General features: G+C 42.1%; 2 protein-coding genes and 1 long non-coding RNA gene across 6 annotated transcripts in view; 1 reads left to right on the plus strand and 2 right to left on the minus strand.

Moving 5' to 3' along the window:
* The window catches only part of LOC124262900 (cell wall protein DAN4-like), a 45,650-nt gene that overhangs the window by 17,157 nt on the left and 3,421 nt on the right, over positions 1 to 25,072 (plus strand). Inside the window, exons 1-7 of one of the 4 annotated variants that reach the window (XM_046697493.1) lie at positions 937 to 1,009; positions 9,267 to 9,500; positions 9,753 to 10,001; positions 10,512 to 10,655; positions 11,142 to 12,373; positions 21,243 to 21,378; positions 21,579 to 21,679. In XM_046697493.1, coding sequence (XP_046553449.1) covers positions 955 to 1,009; positions 9,267 to 9,500; positions 9,753 to 10,001; positions 10,512 to 10,655; positions 11,142 to 11,215 — 756 coding nt within the window. In that variant the 5' untranslated portion in view covers positions 937 to 954 and the 3' untranslated portion in view covers positions 11,216 to 12,373; positions 21,243 to 21,378; positions 21,579 to 21,679. Of the gene's footprint in view, positions 1 to 936; positions 1,010 to 9,266; positions 9,501 to 9,752; positions 10,002 to 10,511; positions 12,374 to 21,242; positions 21,379 to 21,578; positions 21,680 to 25,072 lie in introns of those variants that run through there. The other 3 variants (XR_006894720.1, XR_006894719.1, XR_006894718.1) reach the window with 3 other exon arrangements.
* Positions 1 to 25,072, minus strand: part of LOC124262903 — a 29,895-nt gene that overhangs the window by 2,379 nt on the left and 2,444 nt on the right. The gene's annotated exons all lie outside the window — the stretch shown is intronic.
* LOC124262901 (hepatic lectin-like) lies at positions 20,555 to 23,748 on the minus strand. Its single transcript, XM_046697495.1, has 3 exons — positions 23,306 to 23,748; positions 21,560 to 21,727; positions 20,555 to 21,095 (listed from the first exon to the last, which is right to left on the minus strand). Exons 1-3 carry the CDS (start codon positions 23,463 to 23,465, stop codon positions 20,854 to 20,856), a joined length of 570 nt encoding a protein of 189 aa, XP_046553451.1. The 5' UTR covers positions 23,466 to 23,748; the 3' UTR covers positions 20,555 to 20,853.

A 25,072-nucleotide genomic window follows, 5' to 3' on the forward strand; every position in this document is an offset into this window, starting at 1 on the left:
TTGTAAAGATCGATTTTCATGCTGTTGATCACTGGATTGTTTGCGCCAGACTCAATTCTTTACATACCGGCGTCATATATCTGGAATATTGCCGAGTGCGGCGTAAAACTAAACTCACTCACTCACATTACATTTGAAGCCATATGAAGACCAACAGTTTAGAGGATGATCATCGTACCAAGGACACTCTCTTCTTAGGCATTTCTTCAAAATTGGATTTCTGTTTGCTGAGACTATTACCATAATTGTCGTTATAGATGTTTTAAATTATATTGTATAAAATGTAATGTGAGATGAGCGGCAAGAGTTCACTCCCACATTTATACCCAAGACAAAATATGCTTAACAATTCTATAATACCATCTAAGGAAGATGATTCTGGGAAAATACCTTCGCAGCAATTTCGAGTCGATATCATTCTGCCTAAATGTAGTCAAAGTCCACATCTGTACATATTATTACACCACTGCTCCCCAACAAAAGCAAACAAACCACAAAATACGGGTTCACTGTACAACGTGTTGAAACGTTGTTACATAGTACTAATCGGTTATGTATACCCCAAATATCTATATATCCTGTTGATATCCTGCTTATACTATCAACACCTCTCTACCTGTATAAATCCATACCATGTTTAAATCTCCGAACTACTCCATAGGCCTGTATACCCTGTTTGCATCTCTGTACTGCTACATATATACCTCTATACTCTATGTACCCTAACAGTGTATCGCTGTTTAATCTCATGTTACATTAACAAGAAAGCTGTCCCTGCAAGCACAAAATACACCCATATATATTTATTCATGTCGTTTGTTATCAATCCGATCAGTGCCTAAGGTCATGTGGCGTCAAAACATGTTTTCACACGTTGAACTACCGTGTAGGACCCTCAGGTATATATGACATCACGACTTACTGTATTCAGTGTGCCAGGGAAGGAACAAGACAATGGCTGCACGACGGAATTTGCTCCTGACACTGCTGTGTCTCAGCCTAACGGCCGGTAAGAAACTTAAAATTCTAGTGTGTTTTACCGTTATAATATTATCGGCCAAGTTTCCGGACCATATTTGAAAATTTGACGACCTGAAGTCCACCCTTCTCACTCCAACACTGAACATCCACTCATATAGACAACCAATTGTGGTGTGTGACATGTATCTTCTCACACTAGCAGTGACCATCCACTCATATAGACAACCAATTGTGGTGTGTGACATGTATCTTCTCACACTAGCAGTGATCATCCACGCACACAGACAACCAATTGTGGTGTATGACATGTATCTTCTCACACTAACAGTGATCATCCACGCACATATACAACCAATTGTGGTGTGTGACATGTATCTTCTCACACTAACAGTGATCATCCACGCACATATACAACCAATTGTGGTGTATGACATGTATCTTCTCACACTAACACTGAACATCCACACACATGACAACCAATTGTGGTGTGTGACATGTATCTTCTCACACTAACAGTGAACATCCACGCACACAGACAACCAATTGTGGTATATGACATGTTTCTCTCACACTAGCAGTGACCATCCACGCACACAGACAACCAATTGTGGTGTGTGACATGTATCTTCTCACACTAACAGTGACCATCCACGCACACAGACAACCAATTGTGGTGTATGACATGTATCTTCTCACACTAGCAGTGATCATCCACGCACACAGACAACCAATTGTGGTGTGTGACATGTTTCTTCTCACACTAACAGTAATCATCCACGCACACAGACAACCAATTGTGGTATATGACATGTATCTTCTCACACTAACACTGAACATCCACACACACAGACAACCAATCGTGGTATATGACATGTATCTTCTCACACTAACACTGAACATCCACACACATTGACAACCGATTGTGGTGTGTGACATGCATCTCTCACACTAACACTGAACATCCACACACACAAAGAACCAATGATGGTATATGACATGTATCTTCTCACACTAACACTGAACATCCACACACATTTGACAACTGATTGTGGTGTGTGACATACATCTTCTCACACTAACACTCGAACATCCACACACACAGACAACCAATTGTGGCATATGATATGTATCTTCTCAAAACTAACACTGAACATCCACACATTGACAGCCAATTGTGGGTATATGACATGTTTCTTCTCACACTAGCAGTGACCATCCACGCACACAGACAACCAATTGTGGTATATGACATGTTTCTCTCACACTAGCAGTGAACACCTACGCACACAGACAATCAAATGTGGTGTGTTACATATATCTTCTCACACTAACAGTGACCATCCCACACACACAGACAACCAATTGTGGTGTATGACATGTATCTTCTCACACGCAGCAGTGATCATCCACGCACACAGACAACCAATTGTGGGTATGAAATGTATCTTCTCACACTAACACTGAACATCCACGCACATTTGACAACCGATTGTGGTGTGTGACGTATCTTTCTCACACTAACACTGAACATCCACACACACGAGAACCAATGATGGTAACGACATGTATCTTCTCACACTAACACTGAACATCACACATTGACACGGTTGGCGATTGTGGTGTGTGACATGCATCTTCTTACACTAACACTGAACATCCACACACACAGAGAATATGATGGTATACGATATTATACCTTCTCACACACTAACACTGAACATCCACACACATTGTTAACCAATTGTGGTGTGTGACATGTTTCTTCTCACACTAACACTGAACATCCACACACATTGACAACCCATATAATTTATGTGAAATGTATCTTCAGTTACTGTTACATTGAATCACTACATCAGCCTAAAGAATTAAGCGATTGCCAGTGATAAAGTGTTCATATTCTTACATTGGGGCCCTATAAAAACAAGGTATTTCAACGCCAACTACTTAGTTGCAGTAGTTAGTTGTTGTCAATATTCCGTTTCACAGTTAACCAAGTGATTTGTTCGTGGTGAAACTCTTGGGCTCTGGAGACTTGTTCGTTAACCACTATACGGATTTGACTTGTTCGTGGTGACACTATGGGCTCACAGTTAACCAAGTGATTTGTTCGTGGTGAGACTATGGGCTCACAATTAATCAGTTTACTTGTTCGTGGTGACACTCTGGGCTCACAGTTAACCAAGTGATTTGTTCGTGGTGACACTATGGGTTTACAGTTCACCAACCGACTTGTTCGTGGTGACACTCTGGGCTCACAGTTAACCAGGTTACTTGTTCGTGGTGACACTATGGGTTTACAGTTCACCAACCGACTTGTTCGTGACACTATGGGTGACACTATGGTTTTACAGTTCACCAGCCAACTTGTTCGTGGTGACACTATGGTGTCACAGTTAATCAGGTTACTTGTTCGTGGTGACACTATGGGTTTACAGTTCACCAACCAACTTGTTCGTGGTGACACTATTCTTTACTTGTTCGTGGTGACACTATGGGTTTACAGTTCACCAACCAACTTGTTCGTGGTGACACTCTGGGCTCACAGTTAACCAGGTTACTTGTTCGTGGTGACACTATGGGTTTACAGTTCACCAACCAACTTGTTCGTGGTGACACTCTGGGCTCACAGTTAATCCTTGTTCGTGGTGACACTATGGGCTCACAGTTAATCAGCTTACTTGTTCGTGGTGACACTATGGGTTTACAGTTCACCAACCGACTTGTTCGTGGTGACACTGGGGACACTGGGCTCACAGTTAACATCGTGGTGGTTTGACTTGTTCGTGGTGACACTATGGGTTTACAGTTCACCAACCGTGTGATGACACTTCACTTCGTGGTGACACTATGGGCTCACAGTTAACCAGCCAACTTGTTCGTGGTGACACTATGGGTTTACAGTTCACCAACCAACTTGTTCGTGGTGACACTATGGGCTCACAGTTAATCAGCTTACTTGTTCGTGGTGACACTATGGGTTTACAGTTAACCAGCTAACTTGTTCGTGGTGACACTATGGGCTCACAGTTAATCAGGTTACTTGTTCGTGGTGACACTATGGGTTTACAGTTCACCAACCGTGACACTATTGACAGTTTCTTGTTCGTGGTGACACTATGGGCTCACAGTTAATCAGGTTACTTGTTCGTGGTGACACTATGGGTTTACAGTTCACCAACCAACTTGTTCGTGGTGACACTATGGGTTTACATGACTTGTTCGTGGTGACACTCTGGGCTCACAGTTAATCAGGTTACTTGTTCGTGGTGACACTATGGGTTTACAGTTCACCAACCGACTTGTTCGTGGTGACACTATGGGCTCACAGTTAATCAGGTTACTTGTTCGTGGTGACACTATGGGTTTACAGTTCACCAACCGACTTGTTCGTGGTAACACTATGGGCTCACAGTCAACTAACTAACTTAATCGTGGTGACACTGCGGGCTCATAGTTAATCAGCTTACTTGTTCTGGGTTCACAGTTAACGCAGTGAGGATGTTCTGATTTAACTGATACCATTGGACCTAATGATGTACTCTTCATGTGTATGTACTCGAAATGATGTAGGGTACCAACGGTAGAAAGATGATATGCGCCACTCAATCACTCACTCACTCATACACCCCAAACTCACCCACGCATCCAATCAGTCAGTCACCCACTCTATGTGCAGTTTTCATTGTACGTGTACTTGTGGAGGGCACATACAGAAACAGAAAGCAGGAATGTATATTTAAAATTCAACTGCTTGAAAACTCTTCAAGATAATATCGCAATCCATGCTACGATAGCAAAGTCCCCGTAGCTGCTGTGAGCTTGTGCTATGTGAACTTTAGGTCAATGCTATCACGGAAAGCAGTTCACAAATATTGATTCGTACAAGCACGACATATATATTGAATTTGGTCCCCCAAGGTGAAGCCGGGGGCTAAAGTCCAACACGTTAACGCATTAAAGACGTTAAATGTATACCAGTATCCTAATATATTCAATAAGCCACACAATTGTATGTGTACGCGAGGGATACGAATGACGTCGCAGCTGTGAATCGGTCACACGTTTGTTGCATAAAATAATTATTCATTCTTGAAGTATCTTTCATTGAAGACGGCGTTAAACTCACCCACTCACTCACTCAATGACTCTGACAACAACGTCGAGCCGCAGATGCGTTTCTATAATGTATCATGATGTCTGCCTCAGGGTCCTTGATTGTGTCTCGTCGAAACCTGTAACATTTGATGTTCTGTAATCTATGGCATCTTGTTTGCAGCGACAAACAATCTTCACTTTCCTACATACTCACTACAAAGAGCGATGAAAGATATACTTTGATTAGTTTCTGGCTTATGGTTATTTTTGTATCATTTAAGTATTTTATTGTGCGATTTGTTTTTGGGTGATTTGTGTTTGTGTGTGTGTGTGTGTGTGTGTGTGTGTGTGTGTGTGTGTGTGTGTGTGTGTGTGTGTGTGTGTGTGTGTGCGTGCGTGCGTGCGTGCGTGCATGCGTGTGTGTGTGTGTGTGTGTGTGTGTAGGGTTGGGTTGGATGTTGGGGATTGCCGGGGTAGGGGGAAGGGGATTAGTTTAACGTGAAAGGTCAATCTTATACTGCCAGGGTGCCGTTGTACAATTGACAGGCGCCTGTCCCCGCTAATTTAACATTCTGATGTAAATCTTTTTCGTTGGTTATTTGTTGTTGTCATGTATCCGTTCAATCAAACGATCTGTCGCATAAAAATGTCATTTATATCAATGTACGTCAGAATGGAACCTCTTTCACCTTAAAGACCAATGTCATAAGGTCCACATGAAAACTAATTTGAACTATTTCAACAACTAATGTCAAAATATCATTCGGAAGTCATTCTGCCAGCGTGGTTCTATGTTTAAGCAGGACAAGTACGTTAAAAACCTTTAATGATATAACTGTCGGAAAGCATTCTGCTGAGATAGACATAGACGCCACTGACATTTTCAAATACTTCCGTTCATTGACATAGCATTGTCGCTTAATGGTACTCGGGTAAACCAGAGTGTGAAAATGGGAGGGATTGTTTTGACGTCGCCTGTATTTTTTAAGGTGGGTCAGCCTGAATTTTGAGGAAAGTCAAAAGTGGAAATTTGCCACGGTTTCAAAATCCACGAGCAAGTGTATAGTTCCGACTAATCCAGAAATCTAATAAGGGGGAATCTTGGATTCGAACCCACAATCATACGTTTCTGTGACGCTGAAGGGAGGCAACTATGCACAGTAAACAGTGGCGTCTCAAACATCTGAACAACCAGGTTACCATTGTTATTATTATACACTGTTAGACACACTCAAAAGATTTATACACACTGAATAGACACTGTGGAATTCCTGTAAATACAAACGTAAATTGCTGTGATAACACAAAGTAACATTCATTCATTATATCTAAACCCACGTTCAGATTCTCGGTGGAAGGTTTTAGCGGGGGATCGGTCATGTTGGTTTCACCGTGGCATTCCCTACCGGCGTCAGACTCATGACTAGCAGCAGTTGCAACAGCATTCCCTACCAGCGTCAGACTCATGACTAGCAGCAGCAGCAGCATTCCCTACCAGCGTCAAAACTCATGACTAGCAGCAGTTGCAGCAGCATTCCCTCAGCGTCAGACTTTCAAGTGTCAGACCGGTGACGTCATGATGATGTTTCCGAAACTGGAAACGACTAACTTTCAAGTAAAAATATACATACAATAGATGTCATTGATATTACGATGATGATATTATTGGTATTACTCTTAGTTGTAACAGCAGTAGTAGTAGTAGTAGTAGTAGTAGTAGTAGTAGTAGATAGTAGTAGCTGTAGAAGTAGTGGTAGTAATGATTTGACTACAGAAATACCGTACTGGTAGTACTGGTAGTAGTAGTAGTAGTAGTAGTAGTAGTAAGTAGTAGTAGTAGTAGTAGTAGTAGCTGTAGAAGTAGTGGTAGTAATGATTTGACTACAGAAATACCGTACTGGTAGTACTGGTAATAGTAGTAGTAGTAGTAGTAGTAGTAGTAGTAGTAGTAGTAGTAGGTAGTAGTAGTAGTAGTAGTAGTAGTAGTAGTAGTAGTAGTAGTAGAAGTAGTAGTAGTGGTACTGTGAAACTGTGGAAACTGTCAGTTCATAGCAGGGCGTTGTTTTCCTACTTCAATTTGAATACAATCAACTACAATAATGAAACTCAATAGCCAATAAACTCGATGGCAAAAGTTCAGCTCATAATTAGCCACGTAATTCAATGTGCAAAGGCAGTCTCTTTGTGGCTGTTGTATACTTATTTAAAAGAAAGTGTTCAACACAACTGTAACGAACAGTCATAGTGGCAGTCACAGTGAACCACGGAAACATTTATTCGAGACTTGGGTAAAGACTTCCTTACAGGAATGTCCAACAGGAACATACGAAACGTAAATGGATCGTGTCATAGCAATTTTCAAATTCTGTCATATTTCCATTTCTGCATTATTTCACTCTTTCTCTTGAAAGAGGGCGAGCAGTCTAAAGCACCAGGCTAGTGATCCAGCGAGCTTGGAGGTGCCGGGATCGAGCCCACCTGTGACAGGGCGTAAAAACATTGGAGTCAACTTTGTGCGCAGACTCTTTCAGTGTTATAACAACCCCTAGTGTACAGTACACAACCCAGTGTGTTAAAGGTCACATGCAACGTAAAACACAACTTTGCAGATTCTGATACCTTTCGGTATGGACTTACCGAAACAAATCGTCAAAAATGCAAATTCAACATATAAAGTTGAAAAATAACGCGATGAAAAAAAACGCGCGAAATCGGAGTTCAAACGTTTCACTAATTTTCCCCAGACTTTTCTGGGGAAAACGGGTTTCAACAGCTGGGCTGCGCTCATAGCACGTGCGCAAGTAAATAGGTTCGCGCAGCTTGGAAGCGGGCTGTCGGGTGAATACTCGGTGAAGGCTTTGGTGTGAGCTATTTTTCTAATGTTTTGTTGATATCTCACAGGCACGAGCTTTATATGTTATGACAGTAAATTAACTGTTTATATAATTTCATTTGTCTATTTCACCACACGTTCTTCTTACCGAGACACTTTCTCAGTTCGATACGTAAAAGCAATGTCATTATTTAGCGTTGACAGAATTTCTAACTGTGATATAGATATGTCGTTGTCACAGACAAAACTCAATGTCTTGTTTTGTTGACACCTGTGTGTCTGCCTGCCTGTCTGCTAATGACAATATTCAATACACAGCTGCTATCACTGACCGCATGCATTTTGAACTTAAAACCAATCAGGCTATACACCATAAACAAAATGCTTTGATTTATTGCCCGAGTTCGGTCTCTGTCACATTATGTAATTACACAGACAGGCAGGTGTGATAGTTGAACACATGACATGTTATGATGTCTGTTGATTGCAAAATGTTATACACAAAAAATGAGCATGTATTTACAAAACCCAACATCTCTATATATACACACACACAATTAGCCGTGAGGGCATCTGCAAATGAACCAGCCGTTACACTTGAGTGCACACCCACTCGCTCTGACTGGGTTCGGTATCCCGGCTGCTTCGTTTCTTGGAAAGTAAACCGAAGTACACAATTTTGCACTTCTGATTTGCGATTGTACGCTTATAATTTTGTTTATATGTTTTTTCATAACCAGCAATGTATTTTATATGTCATGAATAAGTGATAACTGTGTTTTAATTACGTTTCATTTTTTGGTTGCATGTGACCTTTCAAATTAAAAGAACTCACGAAACCGTTGGTAAATGACCAGATGGTGGCCACATACATAAGTGCAAACACCTAGTTACGGGTACAGCGAGGTGCAGTAAAATTGGACAAGGTACTGTGACGATGTTGTCCCAGTCCACCCAGATGTGAATGGGTACCTTGTAAGGATGGGAAAGCCACATTAACTCGCTGTACCTAGTGGCTGCAAGAGTTGTATGGTCCCCATTGATCATAGTGTTATGTTGTGTTTTGACTGACTGATTGACTGAGTTTAGTTTTACGCCGCTTTTAGCAATATTCCAGCAATATCACAGCGGGGGACACCAGAAATGGGCTTAACACATTGTGCCCATGTGGGGAATCGAACCCGGGTCTTCGGCGTGACGAGCGAACGCTTTAACCACTAGGCTACCCCACCGCCCCTGTTGTGTTTTGAACCTTGTGGGTCTGTGTGTTCTTTTTGTAGTTTAATTCTTAAGGTGTTAAAGCATCTTATTGCCGTCATACACTGAACATGCTTCATGATCTTGTACATGCCAGTACCGGGATCAGAGTCAAGTTCAACAAGCGTCGCAACGAGTACAACCGAGTCAACCACAGTTACATCAAGCTCTCCGACCAAAGCAACGCCAACCGACTCAACAACAGATACAGCCATCGACCGGGCATCAACAAGCGAGTCAACTACTTCTTCCACCGGAACCACACCTACAACATCTACAGAGGGTGCCTCGAGAGAATCTTCTTCAACTGAAGTCATACCATTGAGTACAGGTAGGATAGTGCTCAATATATGTAGTAACATTACTTCCTTGTTACACTGTACGTTTCGATTTACAAGTTGAAACAATACGCATAATATGTGTTGGCTGTACGCATAAGAATGCGGTGTTGAACCACCAAGAAGCTAGTAATAATAGCGATACTATTAATACCTGTTATATAATATTATATAGGTTAATCAGGAGTACATGTAGCGCGTTCGTAATCAATTTATAATGACGTTATCTACCCCGCCGTCAAAAGGGAACGCTATTACCGGCCGGGCAATGACAACCGAGGTAACCAAGGTTATAAACACCGCAACCGCCACAACCACAGTTACATCAAGCTCTCCGACCACAGCAACGCCAACCGACTCAACAACAGATACAGCCATCGACCGGGCATCAACAAGCGAGTCAACTACTTCTTCCACCGGAACCACACCTACAACATCTACAGAGGGTGCCTCGACAGAATCTACTTCACCTGAAGTCATAACATTTAGTACAGGTAGGATAGCGCTCAATATATGTAGTAACATTACTTCCTTGTTACACTGTACGTTTCGATTTACAAGTTGAAACAATACGTTAACATCTGCACGAATAAGAAAGCGGTGTTGAACCAACAAGAAGCTAAGAAAAGCGATACCAATAATACTTGTTGTATAGGTTAATCAAAACAAATTACTGCGTATTTCAATTCAACAGCAGTTGAATGTTGATTCTTGGGTAACCGAAGATTGTGTTTGTCGCTCATTTAAATGTCTGTTAAAGATCTCTATGGCTCTATGGCTATGACCACAGTTACATCAACCCCCACAACCACAGATACATCAACCCCCACAACCACAGATACATCAACCCCCACAACCACAGTTACAGTTACATCAACCCCTATGTCCACAGAGATAACCGGCACAACAAGTACAGCCAACCACAGATACATCAGCCCCACAATCCGGCAGAACAATACAGCCCCCAGCTATGACCAAAGATACACCAACCCCCACAACCACAGTTACATCAACCCTTATGACCACGGAGACGCCAACCGACACAACAAGTATGTCAACAGCTTCTGCCACCGGAACCACACCTACAACATCTACAGAGGGTGCCTCGACAGAATCTACTTCACCTGAAGTCATAACATTGAGTACAGGTAAGATAGTGCTCAATACAAGTAGGTAACATTACTTCCTTGTTACACTGTACGTTTCGATGTCCAAGCTGAAATAATACGTTAACATCTGCACGCATAAGAATGCGGTGTTGTACCAACAAGAAGCAAATTAAAGCGATACTATTAATGCCTGCTGTACGATATTATATAGGTTAATCAAAACAAATTACTGCGTATATACAACATTCAACAGAATGTTGATTCTTGGGTAACCGAAGATTATGTTTGTCGCTCATTTAAATGTCTGTTAAAGATTTTCCCACATGCGTTGACTCCTCTAGCATGGTTGTATATATTTGTATGCAAGGCAGTATTGTGTTACTGTGTGGCTGGAATGTGAGAGGTGCTGGGTATGACTAATGTGTAATACGGAACAGAGAATGAGATGTCTGACCGGTGTTCGAGCATGTTAACAAGTAATAACAATTCCATGCTCCACCTAGTTAAAGGTGAGTGTATCAGTAGCAGGTCTGAAGCTTCCATCAGTGACGGCTGTCACCGGTAAGTTCATGGGTAATTACCACATGATACATCAATAAAGTACCATATGATATACCAATACACAGCTGCCATGTGTACTAATAACGCGTTCGTAATCAATTTATAATGACGTTATCTACACACACACACCACACACACACCCGTCAAAAGGAAACGTCAAACTGCCCTTTAAGACGGGATCGAGGAATATTCGGATATTCACATAAAGTATGTGTATATTTTGTATCATTTTGTGTGTGCTATGGAGAGATAAAAATGTCCCCATGTACAGTGGATTATCAATGAATATATTTTGTATATTGTCTGTGATAACGCAATACCGTACACACACGCTTAACTGTTTGACTTGTGTATAATATTTATAGAACATTCATTTAGCCTGATGTCTTCACTGTTAACGGTCTGGTTCAACGGGGTTTTACAGAAGATGGTATGTCTCCTGGGATTTCTTGTATGTCCCTCGCTCGTTCTAATGTGCACCTTCTCCTCTTCACAGATGAGTGTGTTCAACACGTCCTTTGTCCTCAGCCAGTGTACGAAGCATTATGTTAGATAAGTAAAACAAATAAACATGTTCAAATACAGACAAGGAGCTGGCTAGCTATTCCCGAAACGTTCGTAGTCCTTCGAACTTCTTAAGCCCATTCTTAACACATTGGCTACGATCAAAATTATAAATTCATAGGCCTACGAACGTTTCGAGAATAGGGGCTCTGGTAATCAGCGTGTTTTTACTTTTTGCATGTCTCATCCTCCGACCTACTGTAATTTGGCCGCCAACTCGAACTGTGACTGCTGCTTCAATGGCTTCCTTCCTATTAAGACGATGAAGACTAGGTCGAAGACACGTGAACATCCACAAGGCTGACCGCCGACTCGAACTCAGAACCTATCGACTACTGCTTCAATGGCTTCCTTCCTATTAAGACGATGAAGACTAGGTCGAAGACACGTGAACATCCACAAGGCTGACCGCCGACTCGAACTCAGAACCTATCGACTACTGCTTCAATGGCTTCCTTCCTATTAAGACGATGAAGACTAGGTCGAAGACACGTGAACATCCACAAGGCTGACCGCCGACTCGAACTCAGAACCTATCGACTACTGTTTCAATTGCTTCCTTCCCGTGTCAGTTCTGGGATGAAGACTAGGTCGGGGACAAGTAACCATTTCACAGCAAGGCTGAGCGCAAGGTATTACCATTCTCCTTCTTTTACATTTCATTTATTGAGACACTATCATATATATTTTACAAGTCAAAAAACGTTTTCATAACACATGTGTCTATCTTTGTAACATCTGATTCAATCTATTTTTATGTTTTCTGCTGTTTTCCTTTGCCGTTCTCTGCCTTAGCTTGCAGTGCAATCTGTGTTATGGATTCAAATTCTTACACCAAATTTTACACCAAACCATTTACTTAATACATTTTTGTATTTCCTGTACACCAAAAAACGAAAACAGAGTGAATTGTTTTTAAGACAGGTCTTTTACCCCTAGGAAGATTTCATAAGGCTGTCCTAAACAGGCCCAGTTAAAGATGTTTCTTTTCTGATTTAGATATGAACAAAAGACTTAAATAATTCGTCATTTTCGTTATTTTAAACCGACCCACCGACCGACCAAACTTAAGATCACGCAAAACACACAAAGATGCTGCCCTAATTATAATACATTATAGTGATGTATATAAATCTAATCAATATAGGAAACTGCATTGTTAGGAGAACCAGTATTGTTTCTATTCTTCTTGTGTGAAGTGTTGGCAGCATTGTCTCTGTAACGCGTGGATGCCACCTTTCATCGCTTGACATATTTAGCAAATCACTGAATATGCAATTAACACGTCACAATTTAATTCTGGACTAACAAAAGTCCAGAATTTCTCCGCACTGTGGGCACTTTCTAACAAGGGCTTTGACATGCAGTTGTTATGAATATATGCCAAGGCTGAATGAATTTTTTTTAAGTTTGCTCAGAATTCATGTTTTGGAGATTGTAAATAAATGAGTGTATATTTATAAGCATCATGACACAAATTTCAACTCATTTTGACTTAATTCGACTAACTTAGTGCGATATGAAAAAAAGGTCTCGCCCATGGGCGAAAAATATGTTGGCGAGAATATTTACTTTACTCTAAATACATGTTTTTCCTTGTTTTTGAGGTTGTAAATGAATGAGTGTATACTTATAGGTATCATGAAACAAAATTCAACTCATTTTGACTTAATTCAGCTAATTTAGAGCGATATTAAAAATTCTCGCCCATGGGCGAAAAATATGTTGGCCCTCCCTCGTAACAAATAGTGATCGGTGTCAAAATTGTAATGAGAGTTTGTGAAAAATTTTATTTTTATTTTCAGGACATAAATTCTGAAAAAAAAATCAGAGTTGGTCTGATGTTGTGATTATTATCAGTGTTTCATTGAGCATTATATGTTTAGTAGTCTTCGATTGAGATTGGTCCGATTTTGAGCCAAACCTGGTTAAAACATTCACATTACAACGTCAGCAGGATGCCGCGACTCACGGCAGCTCAGAGGAACCAGGCGCTAGGAAGACCTGAAGCTGGCCACACTGCACAAGCCGTTGCCAAACACTTCCAGGCCAACGTTCGGACCATCTACAGGTCTGCAGGAACGTTTCCGGGCCACCAACACCACAAATGATCGCCCCCGTACTAACAGACCAAAGGTGACCACAAGACAAGACCGCCATGCTGTGCGACAGCATGTACAGAATCCCTTCATGCAGGCTTCCGAAACAGACAGTGGGAACACACGGAAGACCAATCAGTAATGATACAGTACGCCAACGTCTTAACAGCGTAGACCTTACCGTGGACCTATCCTCACCCCTCGTCATCAGCGTGAACGTCTATAGTTTGCCCTACAACACCAAAACTGGCGATACAGGCAATCGAGAACTGTTCTGTTCACAGATGAGAGTCGGTACTGCGTATCAACTGCAGAAGGTAGAACAAAAATATGGCGTCGACGTGGCCAGCGTTACTCAGACCAATGTGTCATGGAAAGAGACTCGTGGGGAGGCGCAAGCATTATGGTATGGGGATGAATAGGCCTGAACCAGAGTGTGGGTCCTGTGGTGTTCGAGAACCTTGGTCCAGGGAGAGGAGACGACATCAAAGCGGTGCGCTAGATCGACCAAGCTCTCAGACCCCACGTCGTACCACATTTGGCACGTCACCGGAACAACATTTTCCAGCATGATAACGCCCAGGCCCATACTGCCAGGGCTACATGGGACTTCCGAGAGCAGAACGGTGTTTAAATATGCAGTGGCCAGCCCTTAGTCCTGATTTTTACCCAATTGAACTTCTTTGGGATGAAGTTCAGAGGAGACTGAATAATGTCATACCAAGGCCGAACACAGCCGATTTATTGCGCCATGGTTTTCTCAGAGTGTGCTTCCAGGTGCCAATGGCCTTCATCAATCGGTTGCTGCACTCCATGCATAGACGCTCTGCTGCAGTTATTGCCACTCTTGGTGGTCACACTAGATACTGAAGTCAAGTGTCTGAATGAAACGTTCACGCAATGTCTTGAAATTTTGCTGAGTTATTCATTGATGTGTCAAGATATTGTACACAAAAATATTTTTGATCCGCTTCTTATGTCCATTTCTGTAATTATTTGACTATAGTGTCTATCTAAGTTTGAATTCGTCCTGATGTTTTTCTTTTGCTGCGCCACTAAGGTAGGAACATCACCTTTTGTGTATTGCACTTCTCTCATCCACAGGACACTGAATGTCTTCTCAAACGATTTTATTTTATTCAGGACCGTACACAACGCACGCCGCTCGCGAGACGCGGTCACAGGAGCAAGTGTGAACTAAGGGACGTAACTCTGTACGTCTTAACTAACAGAATACAATATAGTGCTAATGGCATGACTTCCTTTTCTTTTCTTTTTAAGAAGTAAAACACATCGTAGGGAACAGAACCTCAATTCGTGTGAAAATCATTTAAGCAATCCCAACAAAATCAATTTCTGGAACGATAAACTCTTGTAACCGGCATATGATGATACTGTAAAGCCCATTGGTATAACTGTAAAGCCCATTGAAATGGACAAATATAAGTCATTAACAGGAACCCGAAATCTGAAACAACATAATGGATTGAACCATCATCAGGTAGACTGCCCTCAGGTTCAAAAGGGATTATTCTGCCCTTGTTTTGCACACATACACCTCAACACAACATGATTTACAAGAGGAAATGACAGTCATGAATGACAGGATTATAAAACACACTAAATAGTTCAACTGGAGTCAATAATATGAACTTGAACCCTGAGCAACAATTTGAGTGAATGAACCATCCTCAGGAGACCATCCTCAGGTTCAAAAGGGATTATTCTGCCTTTTGCATGCACATTTACACTTAAACACACTTGGTTTGTTGTAGAACTAGAAATCTGTGACATAGTCCGCGAGTCTCAGTGGAGGTCGTCGTTTCCGTTTTGGACGTTCATTAACCTCCGGCATATTAACTGGAGACTCATTCATTTTATCAGTCACATGATCATCAGAAAGTGTTCTCTGACTGTCGCTCTGTGGTGAGACCACATCTGGACCACAGGCGGAGGTGTAGCAATTTCCTCGGGGATCTTGAGTGCACACAGTGGGTCAATGTATGCATCTCCTTGAACTGTACTGAAGGTTGGTGTTCCTGGTTGATAGTGTGCTTCGTCATCGCTCATGTCATCACTGTGGTTGTCAGCAGGCACTATGGATGAGGGTACTTTGTAACACTCTGATATTTTCACGTGATATGATGTGTTGCGAAGTTGGGACCCAACAAACTTGCGGACGTTACACCAGTTCCCTTCAATGGATACCACGATGTACCGGTTTCTAGCACAGGTTTTGTTCCTGTCGCCATGTAAATAGACAATGTCGCCCACCTTAAGATTTGCAGGGGGTAAACGTTGTCCTCCTGGTGCTTTGGAAAGCTCGCTTGGACCATGGTTAGCACTTCCATTTTCATGTTGGTTGGTAAGTAGCTGGCGGTCTAGCGATGGGAGTTGTTTGTTGGTGAACTGATCACGCTGCATCAACATTTCTCTTGCAGACATGCCACTGGACCGGATGCGGGTATTTAATCTAGCCATGGCTACAGCTAATGTAGTTGTAGAGACAGGGCCACGAACAGGGTTTTGACGCAGTATCTCACCTTCTAGTTCCTGGATGGCCTTTTCAGCAACCGGATTTTTATTGATGTTCTTCACCCTCCCTATCTCAACCGAGATTCTGTTCTTGTGGAGGACTTGTCATTCTGAATGGAGAGGAAACCTGGAGTAGGGTCTGTTCGAACGACAGCAGGAGGACCATCAAGAGGGCAAATCTCAAAGCAAAGACTGATAAATGTGTCTCTGAGGGTTGGACCCCTTTCATCTATTATGATTGAAGCCATCGTGTAAGAGGTGACACATTCTCTTACGACAAGGATCATTTGACGCTCCCTGCGCATGACGTCAGCAGAGAACGAATATCCAACTCCTTCAGGGGGGTCAGAGGTGGTCTGTTCAACTGCATGACGTGGAGTATTCTTCAGCGCCTGACATCGGTGGCAGGATGAACATGTTCCTTCGATACACTTGTCCAGAACAAGAGCAAACAGGTATCTTTGACACAGCTGCTTCATCTGGTATGGAGTGGGGTGGTCAAGTTTGATGTGTAGAGCTGTCAACAGTCAATGGGTCAGTGATCTTGGGACCACAATACGTTCTTTGATGGGGCATAATGGTTCTGACCGTTGTACAACCAGCAGGCCATCTTTGGCAATAGTCACAGTATCAGGAATCTCTTCACATCCTTGATGTTTGTGAGTTTTTTTTAGGGTCTCGCCCCTTGAAGTAGATGAGCTCGCGTCCTTCTGTGGTCGGCACATTCTTCCTGGGCAGTGCGCCACACTGATCTGTTGGTGAATGGAAGTCTGGAGCTTCCTTGTATGACATCTTATATGGAAAACTGTCTCACAACACAGTCTTCAGTTTGCTGAATGAATGAGCAAACTTGACATGAATGATTGCTGCACTCAGGAAGTTTGCGACTCGCAAAGTGAGGCAGTGTATTGGCTACTCCAGCTAAATGCTGTACTGTAGCTTGATAATGGCTGACTGTAGACAAGAATGTAGAGATGCGAGGGCTGGCAGAGAACTCTCCACGGCACAGTTTTTCAAATGCATGCACGCATGGACGACTGTCAGTAAGAATGCATGCCTAGTGTTTTGACTCAATGATAAAAGGGCTAAAGTGTTTGGTTTCTGTGGCTATCGATAGGGCTCCTACTTCACATGGTAGCCAGTTCACTTGTTGTTTGCGAAGCTTTGCACTAAAGAACTTTGCGACATGAAGGGTTTTGTCTCGGGTGACATATAAAGTTGCGCCAATGCCTGGTTTCTTGACGGCTCCATCTGTTACGATCCAGAGTTGATCATTTGGACGTGGCAAAATTATAGCCTTTGTTGTTGAAAGTCCTTTCTGAGCCTGTTTGAAGGCGTCCAATAGGGCATCAGTCCATGTCAGTTTGTCTTTGGAGGAACCACCGCTGATGGCCTCATCTAAAGGTGCCAGATGGTTTGAACAACCAGGGATCACTCTCGCCAAAACTTTGTAGGCTCCAATGAACGACCGTCGGCCAAAGACTGTGTCTGGCGGTGACCAAGTGGCCAGATTGGTGACACGGTGAGGACTTGCTTTTATGGTACCTTGTGTCCAATGCCAACCTAAAATAGTGGCTGATCTTGGGGCAATGTATGTCTTCTTTGCAGATAACTTGAGTCCATTGTATTGGAGTACCTGTAATACTTTTTTCCAGACAACTAGTAAATCGTCAGGGTTGTCGCTCCACAGTACAGATCATCTGTTAACTTCGCAATGGATCCCTCCTGCAATAAGTCACCGAAGAAACGAGCTGTCTCAGAACCAGGCATACCCATTGCTGATCTTGCATATATTCGAACTGCCTTAAAAGGGGTTAGAACGCCACAGTATTTCACAGAGTCCTTTGCTAAGGGGATCTGGTAGAAGGCACTACTCAGATCTGTGGTTATCAGGTATTTCCACTGGGCTATTTGTCTCAGAGTAGAGTTCACATCTGGCATCAAAGAGGGTTGTGGTTTACTGTAACGTAACGGCCTACATCTGAGAATTGGCATCTTTGGGTTGGACAAATAGGCTCAAATCTTCAAGTTCGTCAAATTTTTGTTGTAGCTCAACCAGTTTATCTCTGCTGTACAGGGGAACTCTACCCTTGCGTTGTGGAGGCTTTACCTTTCCCATGTTGACCTGTGCTTGGAAGGGCCCGGATGCTCGATTGTAGCCTGTGATATTGGGGTCAAAGACTTCATCATATTCCCTATTCACAGACTCAAACATGGACTTGAAATTTTCAGATAAGATGTGGTCAGGGTCAACTGACACTGGTGATGAGTGTGGGCCACTGACGGATGTCGGAGTAGACTTTGGGACATTGACAGGGTCTATGTTGGGAGTGATGTCATGTGGTTAAACCGTGCGAACCTGACAGAAATGTTCATGCTTCTTTAGGACTTGTGGAATGTCTGTCAGGTTGGGTACCCTGATTCTTCCATTTACACTGGAGATGATATCTAGCTTTGGCCAGTCAGGCGACAATGTCGAATGATCGGATCTAGTGTCAGTTAGTGGTTCAACAGCGAAAGTTCCATCTTCTTTAGAGTAGTCTTCAGGGACACACAATTCTATGAAATCGCCTGGCCATATGGTAGTGCTCTGGTTTGGGGCTCGTAAAATACATGTGTGTCTGATGGACGGCTTGTTTGGGATAGAATTGCGCTTTGCTGGGTAGGTATAGATAGTTCCATCAGAAAGGTCGTATAGTCACGTCATTGACCTCCATAAAGGGAATACCTGCCAACACTTCGACATAAAGGTCTTCTACAACAAGCCCAGTGAAAGAGAAATCTCTACCATCTTGACTGAGGTTAATGTCAACTTCACCAACAACCTTCATTGGCGAAATACCATCTGCTTGGTGAGCGGACTGTGTGCTGGGCTTGATGTCCACGCCAAGGTCAGTTGCTGTAGATAATCGCATCATATTACCCTCTGCACCACCCGCAAGTGTAAGGCATACAGTCTTATATTCACTGAAGGTAGTCATGTATGGGGATTGACGTACCTGCACACGCTTGGTGGAAAATGATATATTTCTACACGCACTTTCTGTCTCATCACATCGGTCTTCTACCTCATCTTCGTCAAGTATGTTGGCAATCTGTCTTGCTTTAACCATGTACTTCTTGTCCTATTCAGGAAGAAATCTGCAGTGGCTAAGGAAGTGAGCTTTCTTAGGACGACCTGCTGCCAAACAAATTGGGCACAGGTTTTTTTTGCTTCTGTCTGTTCACTAGGTGCTGACGTGTAGTTGGTTCGGAGCGCATGATTTTTGCACCCTCCGAAGTGCGAATCTCCACAAGGAGAGCGTCAAGGGCTTGAGATATCTCCGGTTTCAAAGAGGAGATGGTTCTTGTACGAAGATCAGTTGCGTATCTTTGCTTTACAAATTTTGGTAGATCTTGGTAAATAAGTCTCAGCCATGTTAGAATGATAAAATTTTCTAAGCAAGGGGACAATTCTTCATCTTCATCGGGGAGCTGTCCATGGTGAGTGATGCCACCTTCGTGCTTTAACAAGTAGTCTTCTGCAAACGCCATTAAACGTTGGTACAAATCTTCGGGTCTTTCATCACACTCAAGCTTGAAATCAACAAAATCGATGAAATGGAACCCAAAGTGTAAACGTATGGCGTGCCATATAAAGTTCAACGAGGTGCTTGATTTTATTATTGTGTTGCGGGAAATGATGGGACAGAAGTTTGCAATTTGTCCAAGCATTAACTCCAACTGGTTCACCTTCTGCCTTGCGGTAAGTCTAGCTGCCTCTTCGACATCATCATTGTCGTTAACAAAGCCCCTCAAAGGTGCATTTCTGCCCTTCTTCTCCCATGTCACACCTTCGGCAAGGTAAGGAGCGAATTTGGTGTCCAAAGATAAGGTGTATAATATATTTTGTCGCCAGTTTTCGAAAGGAATTTATTGTTTCAGTCCTACTGAGAGACCACTGTTTGGGGGGCACGCTGTGTACTAGTCATGTTTGCTTGAATTGGAGTGAAACGGTGTTATCCAGATTCAATATTGCGATCTGACCTGTTTGACCCCGAGAGAGATACAACACTGAAAATGACGTAAAAGTTCGTTAGATTCGTTAAACGAGGGTTCTAGTCGCCGCTGCCACCACGCCACTAAGGTAGAAACATCACCTTTTGTGTATTGCACTTCTCTCATCCATAGGACACCGAATGTGTTCTCAAACGATTTTATTCAGGACCGTACACAACGCACGCAGCTCGAGAGACGCGGTCACAGGAGCAAGAGTGAACTAAGGGACGTAACTCTATACGTCTCCATAGATGGATAAAGGGACGTAACTCCGTACGTTTTAACTTACAGATTACAATATAGTGCTAATGCACTAGAGCTGCTGAGTATATTATCTAAAGAAGTAATACGGACAGAGAAAAAGGAATACGGTTATCAAATTAGTTTATTTCTTTTGGCTTTATAGACCAATTCGCCCTTTTGAGGGAGTAATCTTGTCCCTAAAACGCATCTTTCTCGCATATGTAGAAGAAGTCATAGGTACTTTGTGCATCCTCCCACTCGTAAGATGACCTGTACGTAGTAATAAATGCTTTACATGTGCCATCTTTCATACAGTTCGGTTCCCCTGACTGGAAGTCAGTGAAGCCAACATCTGTGCCGTCAGCCCACACGTATTTTCTGCTTGCATACAACATCCCCATCCAGAAATATTCAGAATTCTGCTGGCTAGGCGGGAAGTCTGAAATTACACTTAAATGATCACAATATATCATATTTAACAAATATGTTCATGTTTGTTTCATCAATGTATCAGCTCTTCAAACGAGAATGTCTTAAAGTTTCATTATTGCAGATTTGGGTTCATATTGTGGTTCTTCTTTTTCAGGAACTGTACTGGGACATTCAAACCCCAGATCACATCATAGCGATCACGTTAAGGTTTTACCTTAACGTACACGAATGTGGCACCCCTGACAAATGGCGCCTTCTTGGTATCAGAAAAATGGCAAAGGATTACAAAGGTTTTGTGGCTTTTTATTTTCAAATTTCTCCTCTTTTGTCAAAATCCATCAAAAAGGGGCTAATGGGTCGAACTGTTGTAGCGGGTTTTGTCGGTAAAACAATGATACGTAGACGTATTTTTGCCATACAGAACAAACGAAATGCATCCTCTATTGCATTGGATTTGACGTCCGTACTTACATTCCTTTACTTTCTCCAGCAGAAAGTCGTTCTCAGCTTCCGTATTGATAGAGACGAGATCAGCACCAAGCTCACGGCATCTACTTCTTGCAGTACCCCAACTGGTTTTGTCCAGCTCCAGTATGTAACAGTGGTCTTCAAATTTTATAAAGCCAGCAGCACACACCTCTACAAAATGAAACAACGTTTATGTGAAGATTCACACAGCAATTGCATTCACTTTGTGGCAACAAAACAGATAATTATTTTTGGAGAGAGCACATGGAGGAGCTACAAGGTAGAAAATTAGGTCAGAATGTGAATGAATGAAATATACTAGCCACATAAGAAACTGTGCATTGTCAAAATATTATCCCAGTTGATAAGTAAGATAATAATGTCAAAGGTTCATATAAACTTTAATGGAGGGATCATGAGACCATAACAAGTCGGGAGAATTTCAATTGAAAAGTCAATCACAATGACGTCACGAGTCCACAAGCGGGACAGGGGTCAAACGACCATGTCACAAGCTCAATAACGGGTATGTCCACCATCGGCATTGAGAACAGCAGTGCATCGCCGACGCATAGAGCCTATCAAACGTGCGAGGAAGGCTTGTGGGAGGTCCCGCCAGATTTATCTGGCGGATGAGGAAGACGGCGTAGACGTCGATCCATCTCGTCCCAAACATGCTCTATCGGGAAGACATCCGGTGAATTTGCAGGACAAGGCAGTAAGTCAACGTTGTGGTGTTGCAAGAAAACCATAGCAACCCTTGCCGTATGAGGGCGGGCATTGTCCTGTTGGAAGGTTAACCCCGGGCCATGACGTTGCAGAAAAGGAATTGCCACAGGTCGAAGAATCTGATCCCTGTAGCCCACACCAGTTAAGTTGCCCTGAACAATCACCAAAGGAGTTCTTTGGTGTGCTGTTATTCTACACCAAATCTGTCCTGTCTTGGCGTTGTTACACGTGGACGTCCAGAACGTGGCCGATCGATGACGTCATTTGTGTTCTGGTAGCGTCTCACCAGTGCAGAAATGGTGTTCCGGTGTCAGTGGAAATGTGCAGCCACTTGTCGTTGAGACCTTCCCCTACGGACCATCCAAATGGACTAATGACGTTGTGCAGACGTGAGCTTTGGCATGCTATGCGTTTCAGTAGCCGTTTAATTTTTTTAACGATCGCAAGGGAAGGGGTTGAGCCTTACAAAGTGACAGTATTGTGTGGCATTCATTTGCTCTGTTTCTCTTTCCCGGAATGCACGTGCAAATAACGTATTGCACGTCTCAAGGACGAACCCACTGACGTCACGGAACGTGGCACGTGAATGCATGTTGGATACATGTCACTAATCTCTGAATTTAAATCTTTATGTGTCTACACAGGTTTGATGAATTTAGATTTTAATTATTTGTATGCACAGTTTCTTTATGTGCCTAGTATATAATCGCATGTCGTGTTAATCGCACAGTGATGCATACATAGCTCAGTATCAACAGGATCGCAATTCCAGTTCATCAACCGTGATGCTCTTTGCATTCGCAGTGGTATATGTCAAGCACAAATGAAGCCTTTCCAGATATAATAATACATAACAAAATATACCATCTGCTGTTCTCATACGATGTAATAGATCCAGGTTTACAAGGATCAAATGTTCACTGTAACTTTCTACCTATTTGTTTAAACACGAACATCTTATTGTACATATGATCATTTCGATGACATGTTTAAATGCTGAACACACAAAATATACTTTACTTGGATTTTCTGTAGTCGTCATAGTGGTGGTGGTGGCGGTGGTGGTGGAGGTTGTTGTGTTTGCGGCTGTGATGGGGATTGTTGAAATCACAGCGCATTGTGAGAGAGCAGCCTCGAGTTTCTGAACTCCCACATAGGACACATCAACCTTCTCCTCCATCACCCGCTGGCGTGCCCTCTCCAGAAGAATCTCCTTCTTGGGGAGCTCAAGTTGTTTGAACTCATTCTTGAATTCCTCTTTTATCTCTTCCTTCAACTCATTTATCACTTCCGACCGAACGCGTTTAGCGTTCTCCTTTTACTTCAGAATACACGTATATGTGTCGTTTTCTTTATCCTCTACGGCATGAAGCTTCACTATCATCATCAGGTATAAAACTGCAGCTACAGCGTGAAGCTTAGCTCTGTCCATCGTGACTACTCTGTGTCTGTGTGATATCTGGACTTACTAGCCAAGGTCTAAATGTCACTTTGATTGTAAGCCATTATGAGGGAGAGACATATCTAATGACAGGAAGTAGTAAATTCGTTAAACGATACCACAGGTGTCCTCCCATTACGCAGACAGCCAGTTCGCAGACACCTTAAAACAACAACATTTACGGTTCAGTGAACAGATTATCTACTACCTGTTACCTACACATTATAATGGAATAGTCCAAGTAAAAACACAGGTACAAACTGAAGCTATATTATTTATTTTGAAAGATGGACGAAAAGAATTTGAATTTTTATTGCTGCTATATATAAAAAGTGTATTGTCATAAACATTTCGGTTTAACCTTCTAGTCTAAGGGGAGTCGGCATTAGCTTAGCTATTACAAATTGCGACACTGTTGTATCATGTAAATCAAATAAAGACAAATGTGAACCTAAATATTATTCATATCGAATAAAGAAGTTATATGTTTGGCAGACAATATTAAGATATATGACGAGTGCACGATTTATTTAGAATAAACATTTAAAATATGACGCATCATGTGACTGTGGCCATGTTTTTCATTACTTCCTTTAATTTCCAATAACTGTTACAATCTTTAGAAAGTATTGTTAAAATTAGAACACTGATTCGTATTAATCGTATCTTACATGGCAATGCAGGTGTCTTATTTACTGCAAATCAGAATGTTTTCAATTATGTACATACACGCATCTACATCTCCCCAACAAAACTTTTTCTCAGTTAACGTCTGTTGTACATATGCTATTATTGGGAGGGGTCTTTTCTATCAATAAACACAATCAAACCTCTCTGTGACAAACCTGTTTTATATTCGACAGTAATTGATAGTAAATCAATTTTGAGAAGAGAAATCATTTATCATTTAATCACAACAAAGTTCTATTTACCCACAATCAAACTTCTCAGTAACGAACCTGTTTCAGGCTCACCCTACTCTACTCACAAGACAGTGGACTGTTCCATTATGCCCATAGGTGTTACCCTAATTAACCTTCTAGTTCAGTGTCTGTCAATTGGGTGTCTGTCAAATGGGTGTCTGTCAGCTTATTATCCAGGGTGATATACACGAATTATCGTGATTGAAAGAGGCTCACCCGTTCATTTGTAAAATAGGTATACAGATATCCTTGACGTACAAAAGAGCCATGGAGGTTTCTTTTGACAAAATATATTTTTAAAGGTGCTATACTGATAACTGATTATATTGAAACTATGGTAACAGTAACCCGACAAAACAACTGAAAAAATATCTTGCCAACTCAGTTCCTCTTGAAATTCAAAAGTCCTAATCAAAGAGTTAA

Source organism: Haliotis rubra, unplaced genomic scaffold (genome assembly GCF_003918875.1).
Source record: "Haliotis rubra isolate DU_JTF1 unplaced genomic scaffold, ASM391887v1 Scf86, whole genome shotgun sequence".
NCBI lineage: Eukaryota > Metazoa > Mollusca > Gastropoda > Lepetellida > Haliotidae > Haliotis > Haliotis rubra.